Source organism: Thermobia domestica, chromosome 11 (assembly GCF_964235325.1).
Source record: "Thermobia domestica chromosome 11, izTheDome1.hap1.1, whole genome shotgun sequence".
In the NCBI taxonomy this organism is placed as follows: Eukaryota; Metazoa; Arthropoda; class Insecta; order Zygentoma; family Lepismatidae; genus Thermobia; species Thermobia domestica.
In genome coordinates this window covers 87,189,466-87,203,851 of record NC_137464.1, presented here as the reverse complement: position 1 = coordinate 87,203,851, position 14,386 = coordinate 87,189,466, and the positions used below count along the sequence as shown (strand labels likewise).

The following is a 14,386-nucleotide window of genomic DNA, read 5'->3' as shown; positions in this document are numbered from 1 at the left end:
TGTTATTCAGCTGATTATTTACAGTTTTCAACGACTCACCGCACGTAAGTCGTCTCCGTGGGGGGCTTCAGCATCGATTGGCCCGTCTCGATTTTTTCTTAAGAAATGTTGGCAACCCTGGTGTCACATGGTAGCATCAAGGGTGTCGTGAGATTTCTTGTACATTTAGAATAATAAGTCACTAACGAATAACTGGTGATAAAAGAATATTAATTATCTTTTTTCCGTTCAGCGCATTAGCTGATGATCGAAATGCTGATTTCTACAATTTTATGCGAGTTACATTTAATGCGATTTAGATATCTGTTCCCTTAATGTTACATGAACACGAAAGTGGGGCGGTATAATGAAGAGCCTGCAATTTCAGCTTTTCAGAATTCAAATCATTGCTGCCGAATTTTCGGAAGCTTCTAAGTTAGCTAGTCTAAATAAGATAAGGGAAAAGTTACATTCTCCCTCAATAGTATGTTCAGAATATGTCATCTGACAACAACAACAACAATATTATTATTATTGTTATTTGGGATCAGTACTAAAAATATCCCTTATTTAGACTTTCTAGAGTGTATCACTGATTGACAGAATCTACTGATTGTGATTGCCAAAAAATGTATTTTTCTAAAGAATTGTGTGAGACGAATTTGTTAATTATTTTGATGTCTTTGTGAAGAACTGTTAATGTTTCTAAATTATCAGCTATGTATACATATTGCGCTTTATTATTACTGTTTTTATTGACTATGCTGTATATGTATGTCTGTGATTGATTTAAAGAAGTTAATAAACGTGATGTCTTGTAATTATATATACGTAAATATAAAGAAAACATTAGATTGCTAGACAAAGATTTAGGGTTATTGAGTTGCCCGATTGTAGAGATTAGACTATATATATATATACTGTTAACTGTATTAGTGTATAATAATAAATTATTTTATGCACTTGCTAAGCCTGAATACGCGACAAAACGTACCACCGACAAAACGTACCACTTACCCTGAGGGCTGCTTGTGAAGGGTTTTCTAAAAACACTTTAAATAATGACAAGCGACAAAACGTACCACTTGACTGGAGGGCTAGTTGCGAAGAGTCTTCCAATCAGCCATCAAATAATGACAAGCGACAAAACGTACCACTTAATAGGACAGCATATAAGTATATATATATCGGACAAAATAAGGTTAAAAGTTGAACAGATTGGTGGTGAGAAAAGTACCTATGCAAGACCAAGACTAAGACTAACGCTAAGACTAAGACCATGCCTGCAAGATTCTCGCCAGACCAAGACCAGCAAGAATTATGCATATGCAATATTTGAATATTTGCTGATTTCCATCACACTTTATCCAGGCATTGGACCAGAGACGGATAGGCATTATTATAGGGGCGCGGGCGCTTTCTCCCACAAGGGCCACAAGCATCTCAATGTCACAAATCAAGTTGCACAGTTTTCTTTCTACAGCAAGTCAATAGTATTAACAATTGACAATTAAAACCTGATATTCTTTCATCAGTATATTATTCTGAATTGTTCAAAATATTATATGAAGTTCAAGGAGAACGTATGCTATATTACAAAATTAGCAGATGTTTTAGTGTACTAGTTTTTGATGCTACTGTATCTATCACTTTTGCATTCGAAATATTTTTTAATAAATCTTTTTCAATAGACATCAACATAAATGTTTTCAAATGTTCCTGAGACATGGTTACTCGTTAGCCTATTTTTAATGTATTTCAGTTTATTTCAGTTTTGAAAAATTTCTTTCACATGTTACCTGAGTTACGGGCAAAGTCAATAAAAATTTGTATTCTGGAAACCTGGATAAGTATTACTGCAAAATTTACAATTCTGCAAAATTAAAAAACAGCACATTGGACAATTTTGCAACACGTTTTGTATTCACTTTCCATGTAAACAAATGTATTTTCTCCTAATTCTGAATCACTTGCACCATCAGCACAGTCATTTTTTCTCGGTTGTGCTCGTCATCAAGACTGACTTTCAAGGATATCCACGTCCTTCAAAAGTCCAAGAGAATACAATTATAGTATCCTTGGAAACTTCTTTACTGAAGTTTTTCAGAAAATATGTAAGTTTATCGAAAGGCACGTCTGGAAGTTCTATTACTTGGTTGAAGTGTCTAGGATCCAAATAATCTATAAAGTACATTGCTTCTTGAATCTTGAAGAAATACTCGAAACTACCATGTCCAATATTGTGTTGAATGCGTCGATGCAGTACCTGGTCATTGGATAGAAGCAGCTTCATCTTCATATTCACAGGAATATATTTGTCCATCTCTGAAGGTGAATTGTCGCCAGGTCAATAGAAAAAAAAAAATCACGTTGTAAGTCTTCAAATTTCTTATTGGTCCACTCTGCAAAGCTTAATGCTGCATTCTTAATGGATTCAAAATCATCCCTCTACAATTTCACTTGGAACAGAGTAGTCTGCACCATCCGATAGGACTAGACTAGCAGCACCCTCTATTTGGAGATAGTTTGACAGAGAGGTCGTCACTTGAAATATCTTAAGGAACATTTGTACTGTCCGAGTTGTTTTGAACTTGAAAAGATCTTTTATATATCCTTTCGCTTTACACCTAGCTTTTGGTTTGATATTTTCTGTAGAAGCAATTTTCTTAATTATTATGGTCAACTCTATATAGAAAGCACTTTCTGGATTCGAAAAATGATTAAGCTTTTTCTGAAAAACAGTGTGTTTTCTACCATCGCCTTTGTTAACATTTGGTCTTCCAAATGTCCATTCGTTGATAAGACTCACGCATAAATATCGCACTGTCATTCAGCAAAACAATGACACAGAATCAATGCAATTTTTTGTCAGATCACATATGACATGATTGAGTATATGAGCTTAACACCACACGTGTAACTGAGTTTCTTAGTGGTTAAGCAGTTAGCGTATGCGTCTTTGTCGTGGGAGATCTGGGTTCGATTCCTAGCGGGATCTCATGTGCTTCGGATTTCCCGTAAATCAGTATGTCCCGTCTCATATAGCCTCGCTGCTAAAATGGCCGTTAAACTCAAAATCAACTGAATCACACGTGTAACTGATCATAGGTGAATTGAAAAAATCCGAATATTGTCCTTGCATGTTACTTGAGCCATCGGTTGAATTTCCAATACACTTCTTAATATCAAGGTTCAACTTCTGCAGAATTTCCAGCAGTAAACCGCAAGGACACTGGCCTGTGGTAGATATGCCTGTGGTTTTACAATGACTACAATACTTTGTTTAACAACCATTTTAACAACATACCGTAAAACAACAGAGCACTGGCCTGAAACTAACTACATATATCTTGAGTAGTGTCTAATAGAACAGAAAATATTGAAGCTTGAGAGACTTCTTTCGAAATATCTTCTCTGATAAGTGTGTTGATAGCATTCAAAACATAATTCACCGTGTTTAGTAAAAGTTATGCGACCACTATCCTGCTTACTTCCTCGTATATGACTCTTCTCGGTAACCTTATCTAAATTATTTTTAAACGGAAGATCAAATTTGCTTAAGAAAGGAATACTATCCAAAAAGTTTCCATGATCTATAGCTGTGTCTTTCAGTTTATAGGCTGCTACATTTCCTCTGCAATGAGTCTCTGCACTTTGACAACTCGATACATTACCTGTCTGTTCTTCTCAACCTTATACTGCCGTTGTTTTACCTGTTCATAAGGAAGTAGTTTCTTAACATTATGTTCTCTTTTGTTAGATATGTAAGCACCCACATTGGTCAAATGTATTTTGGAAGACTCGTGTTCTCTTACTGACTGATAAACGTGTTTAATGTTGCGTTTGTTACGTACAGAACCTTTAAGAGAAGTTTGTTCTATCTGCGAACACGCTGAAAAGAAATGCTTGAAGTGGTACGTTTTGTCGCGCATTAAATATCCGAAATGTTTTAATTAGTCCAAGACAGGTTGTAATTTATATAAGTGGTACGTTTTGTCGTGGAATAAATATCAGAAATGCTTTAATTAATCCATGACAGGTTGTCATTTATGACAGGTCGTCAAAAGTGGTACGTTTTGTCGCGAAAATTCAAGTGGTACGTTTTGTCGCTGGTACGTTTTGTCGGGACACCGGTAAGCCTAACACAAACCGATTTTTTTGACACATACCTGGTATGTTTTGATAAGGATGAAGTTTTTATTTTTATGCTATTAATTATTGCTTAGCTCCGACCCTGATGTGGTTTTAGTTGATGGCAAATTATTGCCTTGGAGACAAAGTACTGATGACTAAACGGCGTGACAAACATCTTGGCATTTGATGGCGGTGCAAAGAGGCCAGCGGTATTGCCACATTTATTTTGTACACATCCACGTCTATCTTCTGCCTATAGTTCGTCCGCTTAGCCATAGTCACACTCCTTAGCACTCGGCAACATCGCGTCAGAGCTTGCGTTTTATTCGTTTAGCTGAAATACCAAGATGTTTGTCACAGGCTTTAGTAGTCTTACTATGTTTCGGCGGTGTTAAATTTAATAGGAGTTGTTATGTCCATGATGACGATAAATAATATTGATTTATATTGATTTAACTGTTAATATTAAATTAACTTCATAAACTACCTAAACTGCTTCAACTACCGAATTTGTTAAAACTCCTTTAAAAAAAAATACCTAATTTTTTATATTAGTATTTTTGCTGAGGTTGATAATCTAATAGCTCGTGGACGTAACGTAAAGCCACGTGCAGTAATAAAATATTTTAAGTTTGGGTTTTAGAAGTTTTAGAATAAATTTTGGAATTTAGGTAAAAAGAAGGATGTTTGTGCTAGCTTTTTGTAATGAGTTTAATTATGTGTAAATAAAGCTGTTACAAGCGCATAAGATAAATTTACAGACATGATTGTATAACAGGTACATCGTAATTTAATTTTTTAAATACAGTTGTTTACAAATGAACTTATTTTTTATTTTTATATTTTTTATTTTATAAACTAAAAATAAAAATTAGATTTAACTTGAAAATAAAATCTAAAATTGGTATTGCCACAATACATACAGGGCCGGATTTAGGGGGGTGCAAAGGTGCACGTGCACCTCCCGTTCGTTGTAAATATACACTACCTAAAGTGAGAAGCTAGCAGTGAGTTTTGCAAAATCAATAGTTTAAATCAATTTTCTGAAGGTTGAAGGAACAGAATTCATCGAGAGCAGACATTTAGAATTTCCAAAGAAATTCCTCATTCACATCAAAGATGCCTAAAGGCTTTTAAAAATCTCAAATTTAATTCAAATGTACTGATAGTTATTGGTGCACCCCCTCAGAGAATCCTGGATCCGGCCCTATATATATATTTCCAATTCCTTCTGCTATTCTTGAAAACAGACAACACACGCTTTCTTTAAAAGAAAACGTAAGGTCTGTACAACAAAAGACATTGTGCTCTTGGTTGATCACTTCATTGTAAAAATATTTACAAGGAAAATCTGTTTTAAAGAGAAAGCTATTTTTGTGCCGACAGACTGTAAGGTACAACAATAGTGGCACTGTTAACTGACAATAAAAAAAAAGAATAAAAAAGTGATTTTAGGTACGAGAGCAATAATTGCATTTCTTTCTTGAATATAACGTGAAGTAGCTGAATGCGGTTGAATTAAAGTCACAATGCTGAGTCATGAACCAAATTGCTCTTGTGACGCTTGTGGAGATAGAGAAAAAAGTGTATGTGTGTATGTATTCACAAAGCTGTTTGGAATCATGTAAATGTTTACACATGACATGAAACATTAAAAGATGAAGCTGCAGTAAAATTTTTTTTGCTGTTTCACACAATGGTCATGTGCTTGCTTCTCACAAGGAAGCAACGTGGCTTACTGAGTCATATGAGACGTAGAGTACCTGCGGATTTGCACGTTCTGTTCTAAGAATTATTGGACACTGCAATGCTTGAACAAAAGATAGGATTTATTTAAAAGAAAAAAGCAAATCTACATAATTTGTTATAATTTTCTCTGGCATTCAACAAATATGAACCATTTTACATTTCGAAAATAAAATAACAACAATCAGTGTAAAGTAGTGAAATCAAAACAAACAATACGAATTCGGGTGTTGCAAAATTATTCGGACACCAAAACAGAAAGCAAAACAAACTAAAACAAAAAAACTCAATATCTCATAGGCAGTCCTTTCTGCTTAAGAACTGCGCTTGGTCTATTTGGCTTACTGTTCGCAAGTTTGCGAGTGTATGCAGCAGTAATCTTGGCCCATTCTTGACGAAGCACGTCCTTCAGATGTGCCTTTAAGGTTATGGATGTTTTCCAAACTTGTTTCTCGAGTTTATCCCACAAATGTTCAATGGGGTTCATATCTGGAAACTGTGGAGGGGGATGGAGTACCTTTGGGCAATTGTGTAGTAACCTCAGTTGTTCAATATGACTGTGTGTTTTGGTAGAATTTAAATATATCTAATATCCCTATTTTTTCTGCGCTCTTGTTTAAATTATCTTTGAAAATTTGCAGGTAGAGATGTGTGTCCATTGACTGTTCGATGAACACTAGCTCACCTACAACAGAGGCTGAGATGCAGCTCCATAATACGCTCCACAATACACTTCCTCGTAGTTATTTTACTGGTGGCTGCAGATTTTGTTCCTCCGGCTCTGTATTGAGTCTTCTCCACACCATTACCTTCCCAACAGAACAGAAGATATTAAACATGCTTTTATCAGAAAAAATCACGTGGTTCCACCAATTGGCACCCATATACTGATATTCTTTCGCAAAAGTCAGTGTTTTCCTCCGGTTTATTTTGTTGATATGAGGCTTTCCGTGTGCTATGCGGCCATAAAATTCAGGTCTTCTCAGCACTCTTCTAATTGTATCGAGACTCACGTCGATCCCCATTTCTTCTCCAACCTCGGCAGCGATTTTTGGAGCACTTGTTCGTTGGTCCTTTTCGACTTTACGGTCTATTGCGGATTCCTGTCTCTCCGAAAATGTCTTTGGACGTCCCGCTTTAGGGAGGAAATCAACTCTATCTTCAACCGTGTATAGCTTGATAATATCACATAATAACTTACTGTACTTTTTTCATTTACAGCATTTCTGCAATTTTTGTGCCGTTTTTCCATTATCGTGATGAAAAATTGCTAATTGCCGCTGTTCAAATGTGTTCTTTCCTTTTCGACCCATTCTTCGTGTTGACAACGAAGTGTTGTATCTTACTGCCACGATAACGACTGCAGTACCTAACACAACCCCAACACCAGCGCCACCTTTCGCAGTACTCGCATCATTCTCATAGATGTCGTTCTGTCCGAATAATTTTGCTGGGAAAAATTTGGGCATGGTTTTCTTTGTAGTTACTTATTTCCATACCGTTGACAAGAACTACGCGCTTCATTGTGTTTTTCAGGTATATATATATAGAGCTCCTTTTTTTTATGTCTTGTTGTGTACAAAATATGTTTTCATTTCAGAGCTACAGTCCGTTACATGTATTTCCTTGAAACTGTCCGAATAATTCTGCTAGTCATTGTATCTTGACGACGAACAAATTAAAAGGGGCATCGTTTACCACAAAATATAGGACTATAGATTTAAAAATTAACGAAAAGTTTTTAAACTTGCTTTGAACAAGGTACACTTAACTCTTCAGTAGTAGCACTATTGACGCGTCTTTATTTTTGCATGTAATGTCTCTTTCAAGATTGAAATATTAACTTAGGATTTTATGTTACATTTATTGGTAGGGTTCCTAAATCTCTTGAAGCCACCCGAAGTGTCTGGGTTCGAAATACATTCTAAAAGTCTACGGGCCCACGAACTAAATCTTCGGGCTTAAGTGTTAAAATAATTACAATTCATTATCTGTGCCTTATATGTTGTACTTACCTGTTATTTATTTAGAAGGATTATTTGTTTATTGTAATATTTTATTTTTATCTGTAAGGTTTACGTTCCACATTTATACCAGCTAGGCTAAAGGAGACGGTAATGATTAGAAACGAATGAAATGGTGGAATGAAGAAAGTGGGAGGAAACGAAAGGCTAAGTTTAAATTCCCTTCGCTGTTGTGCGTGTTTTAAGTTGCGGAGTACATTTTTCGAAAAAGCAGATACACCTGGAGTATAGTTTCTTTGTACTAGTCAGTAATGCACATGTCGAACGAACATATAGTGTAATGCAAACTTCATTGTTAAATGATAGAAATATAATGTCAACGTAAATTCTGGTAGCCCCAGATGCCTACGTAACTTGCGATGGTTAAAATTTCTGTTCAGATAAATTTAGGGTTACCACGTGACAGACTTTAAAAATAGGACAATTTTAGATTTAACGACATATTTTATAATACTCGACAAATCTCTTAATGGCATAGTGAGAAAATATAATTGTACGATGATACAACTGAACTTTTATAGCACCGATAAGGGAAATATTAAATCTTTTTCCTTCACGCTTACAGCAGGATGTGGTACATTCTTGGAAATTGATTATTGCAACTATATTAACATAAACAATTACAAATGTGTATAATGCAGTTGAAGCGCTGTCTGCCTCCGCCCCTTCTGAAAAGAGGACTATTCTCCATTTTCCTAAAAACCCTGCCCGGACCCTTTTTAGAGCCCGAAAAAGGTGACATGACTGGGTGAAAGAGAATGTCTTGCAGGGAGGAGGTCCAAAAATTACTGATAAAGTCGGCTTCTATAATTTCTAATGCATTATTTTTATTTAGTTCGGTGCAACATAATTTTGGTTAATAGTTGTGATAGTGTTAGTACTTGTAAGTACTAGATAGAAGTAACGATAGTAGTAACATGCAAAAATATTCAAATTCAAATTGTGTCAGGGGGCGCGGTGGCTCAGTGGTAGAGCTTTCAACTCTGGTGCTTGGGGTCCCTGGTTCGATCCCAGCTCGCGTCGTGTGGACTTGGTGGGGGACAAACACAGTGCTCGTGGGTTTTCTCGGGGTTCTCCCGTTTCATCCCATTTTCTTCATTCCACCATTTCATTCATTTCTCATCATCACCATCTCCTTTAGCTTAACCGGCATAACCGTGGGACGTAAAACTGAAAGATTTCATTTCATTTTTTTCAAATTTGTGGCACCGCCTTACACAAATGCCGCTCTCGCCGTATTTGACTCACCGTGTTTACAGTTCTGTCTGGCCACCCTATTTTGTGGTGAATATCAGCTATGAACTTTTATATTCTTACGAAGATATGGATGAGTGGAGAAACATACATAATGCACAACTATATAATAAATATACATTACCTAATACCATACGGATGAAAACCTGGATGTGCCAGTGTTGGCGAAACCGGCTTCCTTCCGCCTTCCCCCCTTTCCTCAGAACTAAAAGCAAAAGATAGTTCGAATCCTGCCGTCGGCCATTCTGACTGAGGCTTTTCCAGGACTTTCCTTAAGCACACCAGTTGAATACCGAGATATTTTAAAAATGGATGAGTCAAGTTAACTCGTCACTTTCGTTCTCAGTCTAAGTACAGGGTTCCAAAACTTACATTTTCAGCCCCATAATATATCTGATAGGTGAGGAAAACATAATCCGATGTGCGGTTCACTTAACTTTCATGCTAGTGCTTTTCCTTACTATCGCAGTCTTTGATCACGAAGTCCTTTCGGCAATTCAAACAAAAATTGTAGTTCTCTCTTCCATTACAATACTTACAATTACAAGTCAGTGCAAAATATAGCCATTGAAGTTCCATGTCTGGAACCTACCAGGAAGAAATGATGCCAGGAGTACTGGCGGGGATACGTTCAGCTTGATCCATCCGTAGACCTCCTTGCCCAATCTTCGTCCCATCATTATCCCGGCCCGGCCATAAATGCTTGAAGGCCGAAAAAATAATCGGATTAGTCATCACAAAGTATTGAAATTTGACGATAGCTGTTAATACTAAGAAATCAACTAAATAAAACATTAATAAAGATTAGAATGATGATAATAAATTCAATAATATCTACATGATATACATCATGATATGGACTATAGAAAAGTAAGGCACATAAATAATTTTGTACCAGCTATCCAAAAAAGTTCGTGCATATTTTCAGTGAGAAATAATGACCCTGTAATTTCGTGCAAATGCATTTTGTTCAGCACTTCATCTTCATGTTCCTAACGAGATACAAACTTATAAATCCCGCATTTATAAAAGTGCTTGTCCCAGGAAAAAAAAAAAAAACTATGGCCTGCGTAACATTACCTCAATTTCGGAACTGTTGCTAACGCAAATGGTTATCCATGGTCAAAAACAGATGACAGTCTCGGATGGAGCAATGTCCAGGGAATAAGGAGGATGAGGTAAAACTTCCCAACCAAGTGTGTTGATCATCTCCTTGGTCACTTTTGCCGTATAAAGTCTGATCGGTCTTAAAGCAGAGTCACTCCTTTCCTGTTGACTAGTCCTGGCTGCTTCTGATGCAGTGCAGCTCCAAACCTCGACTATGTTGGTTTTGCCACTGTCTAGCATTCAGGAGTGCACAATACCAGTGTTGGTCCACCAACACAGAGCAGTACCACAAGAAAAAGCAATGGTGTAGGGTGTAGACAATAAATTCATTAGCAATAGTTTCAACTCACTCATGTTACTACTTGTCTGGAAGCATTTTGAAGTGTTCGAAGGATCATTGTAACATGTGGGAGGGAGATGCATGATTTTAAAGCTGATTGCAATGCCGATGATGTTTCGTTATTATTATGATTATTGATTTGAAATTCAGCGTCACGTTCAGCACCGAGGCGATATGAGACATTGAACTACAATTAACATGTGATCCGAAGCACATGAACTCTCACCGAGAATTGAACCCGGGTTTCCTGCATCTAAGGAGAGTACACTAACCATAGGAAATTATTATTATTATTATTATTATTATTATTATTATTATTATTATTATTATTATTATTATTATTATTATTATTATTATTATTATTATTATTAACAGCATAGAACTTCATGACACAATGAATTTAAGTAAAACGAAATGCGTGGATATCACGGTTAATTTATAAAAAGTAATGTTAAGAGGTAGGTCATTTTATTTAAACACTAAATATATAGGGTATATTTAATTCTGAAGGTCAATGACAGTTTTCTGCTTTTGAGATTTTTTCTACTATAGTAAATAAATTTCAACTTATTTTATTTGCTAATTTGTGTCATTAACGGTGAAAAGATTTAATAAAAGTACCGTAAGAATATTACTTTTATCTTGTACAGAATAAATTAAATACCATAACGTCAATATATTTTATGCAGTATTATTTTAAAACTAAGTAAATCTAATGACCCAAGCGTGACATGGTCGTTTATTATATTATTGTAGCGCATATTGAATAAAATGTTGAGTAGTTTTACTTCAGAATTCTCACTTCTAACAGCTGGAGGCGATTTAACTGTGCTAATATATATTTTTGTTTTCTTTTTCAGGAATCTCAGGGTCTTATTCCAAGAATTTGTAAGGTATGTTTGTAATCGATAAGTAATTAACTATTGTTATTAGAATTAAGTAAGGGATATGCTTTACTTAGTAATGTTAATTTATTCTTTATATTATATTTAATCCGTTTTTAGTCGAATATATGAAAGAGACTCGCACCCAGGAACGTTTGATGAGAGGAGTCCATACAAGGCAGTACGTCTAACAAGGGACGTATGCGAATCGTGACAGCTAGATATTTATGAAAATTGGTACTTTAACTAATTGTGGATCGCCAGTCATCGTTGCAATAGTCACTTGGTGCGGAAATGCCTTGTTTACCCGCTGTCTATAATACATTTACCAAGTAGTGACCGGGTGAGGCTGTGCTGAGTTATACCCCCAAAAGCTCCGGAAAAAGGCAGAAAATGAAAAATGTGTGAAGAGATTTAATAAAAGTACCGTAACCGGATACCTACGGGAGGGGGGCACATGACAAAGAACACGGCAGTAGTGTCGCACAATCAGTGTTGCCATCCCCAACACGAACTTATAGTTTTTTCAAATAGAACGTATACCATTTTATGACATTAAAGCAATTGTCATAAAACGTTAAAGAAAATAAGTAAAAGGTGAGTTATCAGTGTTGCCAAACAAGGAAGATATGCGGCTCTAAAGTTGAGAAATTATGGGGTCCGTACAATGAAACGAACAAATGTATAACAACAATAAGACTGCAGAAGGGACAAATGTACAGTGGGGAGTAAACCACAGCATGCACAGCATCCTGTGACTAATGGGTTTTATGTCATATCAAGTGTGCCGCTAGGGTGAGAAATGCAAGTATTTTGCCATATAATTTATGTCTTTTCTGTTGTATGTATTGGTGTATTATGTTAAAATGTTTTGCGCCTGTATATCACTGGTAAACTGAATGCAGATGTGTTTCATCTTCATCGTTGTCTCACATGCTAAAGTTTCCTATACTCTCGACTAACCTATCACAGGTCATTAATCTTTGCAAATCGATTTTGACATACTTTCTTGTCGCATATTTGCTACCTTTCGTGTCATAGCTTTTCTGTACTCTTTTCAGGCGCTACGCCATCATTCCTGTGGTTTAGGAGGAATGCAGGATTTTATAGAGTGTTGCAACTCCAAGACAGTTTGTTTTATAGCTCTCGGAAATGGTTCGAGATATCGATTCCACACAAACGCCATTGGAATTGCTGAGCTACACGAAGAGTTGCTGTTCACATTACCGCATATGTCACGTGGGACTTATTTCTACAGCTACTCTAACATGTGCCCTTTTAGGGTGAATGCTGTATCAAGCACGTTAGTAACTGAATGCTGCGCATGCTGTAGTTTACTCCCTACTGTACATTTGTTCCTTTTGCAGTCTTGTTGTTGTTGCACATTTGTTCGTTTTATTGTACGGACCCCTTAATTTCTCAACTGTAGAGTTCCATATATCTCTTATTTGGCAACACTGATAACCTTTCACTTATTTTCTTTCACTTTTTATGACAATTGCTTTACTATCATAAAATATTATACGTTCTATTAAAAAAAAACTATAATTTTGTATTGGGATGCCAACACTGCTTGTTTGACACTACTGCCGTGTTCTTGGGCAGATGTTCCCTTCCCGTAGGTATCAGGTTACCTTCATACAATTTTCATTTTCTGCCTCTTCCCTGCGTTTTTGGGGTATAACTCGGCACAGCCTCACTGCTTGGCATATGCATTATACACAGCGGGTAAACAAGGCATTTCCGCACCGAGTGACTTATCATTACGATGATTGGCGATCCACAATTAGTTAGGGTACCAATTTTCATAAATATCTAGCTGTCACGGTTCGCATGCGTCCCTTGTAAGCAATATTGAACCGGTGTGATTCTACACGTGAAAAGAAGATGAGTAATTGTTAAGTACTGCCATCAGAGAAATATATATATAACTAGATTGTTTTTATAAGAAGAGTACATATGAAGGGTAAGATGAAGTCTTTAGGCTACATCAGTCATTTCTCTGTTAAACAATCAGAGTTTTATTGAGAAAGTGTACAAATGTATGTCGTGTTCGGAATATTTTTTAAGGGAGGTCCGATGAGTGCTCCCTCTGATGTGAATGTACTTAGTAAGAATTAAGATTACTTTAAAAATACGCTTAGTTATTTATTGTAATTCCTTACTGCAATGCTAACTGCAATAGGTGTGGCGTTCGTAATCTTTTCCTCAGGTGTTTTGAATTATTGATGACTATAATTATTGTTAATTAATGTATATTGATATACAACAATTTTATATTTAAAATAAATATTGAGTACTTTTATGTATCGTTGTTTTCTGTTCTGAATTTGAAGTGTTTAACATGCTTATACCAATTATTTAAATGTAACAAGTAAGGAAACGGATGAAAGCGGATTGAATGAAAGTGAATAATTGTAAAATTATTTTTTGTGCATTCTCGGGAGTCGAACATATAACCAAGTGCACGAAAGGCGCACACACTAGCCACTAGAGCAGCGAGAAAGGGTGAAGGTCACGTAGCGAATTTTTGTTGTTGTTTCTTCTATGGGTTGGAAACGACAGCCTTTCAGGGTGGATTTCAATTTGGGGAATGGAAAGAAGTCTGTTGGTGCCAAATCAGGCGAGTAGGATGGTTGAAGTACAACAGTCCTTTGTTGATGTTTTTCAAGAAGCTGACATCTTCGTTTGCACAATTCAAAAGATCTTCACAAACTTCCACACGTATTTCTTCTTGTTCCTTTGTTAGCAACCATGGAACGAATTTTGCAGCAACACAATGCATGTTCAGTGTTTCAACTAAGATCATATTATAGGACGACATAACTGAATTCTACTTCGCCAACTTTTTTACGGACGGTCAAACGACAGTTTTTTTTTTTTTCGTACAACTTGGCGCACGTTTTGAACATAAACGT

At 36.1% G+C, this 14,386-nt stretch overlaps 1 protein-coding gene across 3 annotated transcripts in view; it reads left to right on the top strand.

Annotated features, from left to right (window-relative positions):
- Positions 1-14,386, top strand: part of Klp98A (kinesin-like protein 98A) — a 289,085-nt gene that overhangs the window by 144,530 nt on the left and 130,169 nt on the right. For all 3 annotated transcript variants that reach the window (XM_081730769.1, XM_081730768.1, XM_081730767.1), the window contains exon 5: positions 11,445-11,477. In XM_081730769.1, coding sequence (XP_081586895.1) covers positions 11,445-11,477 — 33 coding nt within the window. The remainder of the gene's footprint in view (positions 1-11,444; positions 11,478-14,386) is intronic.